The sequence below is a fragment of the Vespa mandarinia genome, unplaced genomic scaffold, assembly GCF_050613455.1.
Source record: "Vespa mandarinia isolate Hongniang unplaced genomic scaffold, ASM5061345v1 scaffold_47, whole genome shotgun sequence".
NCBI lineage: Eukaryota > Metazoa > Arthropoda > Insecta > Hymenoptera > Vespidae > Vespa > Vespa mandarinia.
In genome coordinates, this window is record NW_028197181.1 from 127,255 (window position 1) to 128,709 (window position 1,455).

The following is a 1,455-nucleotide window of genomic DNA, read 5'->3' on the forward strand; positions in this document are numbered from 1 at the left end:
GGTCCCCCTTTAAAGTCCCTGGAGTGTCGGGCTCAACGTTGGAATAGGCACTACCGACTAAACTCATATCCATCCTAGTGGCATAGTGAAACCATCCCGGCACCGCTAGGTGGAATTACTTCAGTATAGCGCCACTGCTTCATGTCCCTTAACTGAACTCCCTCTTCGGCTCTACTTGGCAGGAACCAAAAGCAATGTCAGAAATTGGGTGAGGTAGAAATCGACTTCTCCCGCCTCCCGATTTATCCAGTTGTCTAGCTGACCGACGAGTCGGGCAGTCCATTTGCCCCAACGTTCCTGCTCCCATCTACTTTATCAGGCCTTGATGCTGGTACACCTGGCGAGTTCTGATGCCTCATACAACCCCAGGACACACCTTTCCTAATGGGCGAATTTTCTCTCCTGGGGCTAATAGATCGATCGGGATTACCCCGGCGACAACTAGCACTGCGGGCTCTGAGACCGTGCGGTAAGAGCACGCGAATCCTAGGCCGCCCCTCCTCTGTTCCGCGGCAATGCGCTTGCGATATATCTCTTTTTGCAGCGCCTCGACCCATACTTCCACACCGTATAGCATCACTGCTTCGGCAGCACGCATCAGTAGTCTCCTCATGTAAGGCCGGGGACCGTTGACATTAGCCATGAGTGTGCCTAGCGAGTCTACTACTTTTGCCGACTGGTCGTCGGCTGCCCTGATTATGTGCTCTCCATAAATAAACTTGTTGTCAAGCATTACACCGAGATATTTGACAGCCGACTTAGTCTCGACTGCCGCGTCCCCTACAATGAACTTCCCGCAAGGTGTTGATGCGTTTCCGCGTAAGTAGCACGATCTCTGTCTTCTGGGCTACTAGAGATAGCCCATGGTCTTTCATCCAGGAGATGACTCTCCGCATGACCTGGTGGAGCAGCTGCTGTGCCCCCTCCGTGTCTCTTGCGGTTATGACAACTGCAATGTCATCTGCGTACTCAGTCAAGAAAGCACCTTCAGGGACTCCCATACGAATGATAACGTCGTAGAAAATATTCCATATATCCGGTTCCAGTATGGAGCCCCGGGCTGCCTCCGATATCAATTCCAAGCTTCTTAGGGCATCGCCCGTGTTGTATACTAGGAAGCGCTGGTTCAGATAATCATCGATAATTCGGAATGGGTACTCCGGAACGCTGTAATGACGTCCGAACGCTTCTACTGCCAAGTCTCACCTGACGGAGTTGAAGCATTTCTCACGTCTAAGGTGGTCAGCAGACACAGAGGTCGAGTTCGCTGATTGCCTCGCTCCATCATTTTAGCAGCCGTGACAACCTCCTGGAATGCGTGGGTGGTGGAGAGGCCGGATCGAAATCGATACTGGCGGTTGGCAAGATCCCCCGCTGCCCTCATGATACGTGCAGCCATGGCCTAAGCAGCTTCTCCAGGAGCTTTCCAGCCGTATTGAGCATACAAATAGGCTT

General features: G+C 52.5%; 1 protein-coding gene across 1 annotated transcript; it reads right to left on the reverse strand.

Annotated features, from left to right (window-relative positions):
- Window positions 1-355: 355 nt before the first annotated feature.
- LOC146872121 (uncharacterized) lies at window positions 356-733 on the reverse strand. Its single transcript, XM_085664355.1, has one exon. The coding sequence runs from the start codon at window positions 731-733 to the stop codon at window positions 356-358; it is 378 nt and encodes a 125-aa protein (XP_085520481.1).
- Window positions 734-1,455: the final 722 nt, after the last annotated feature.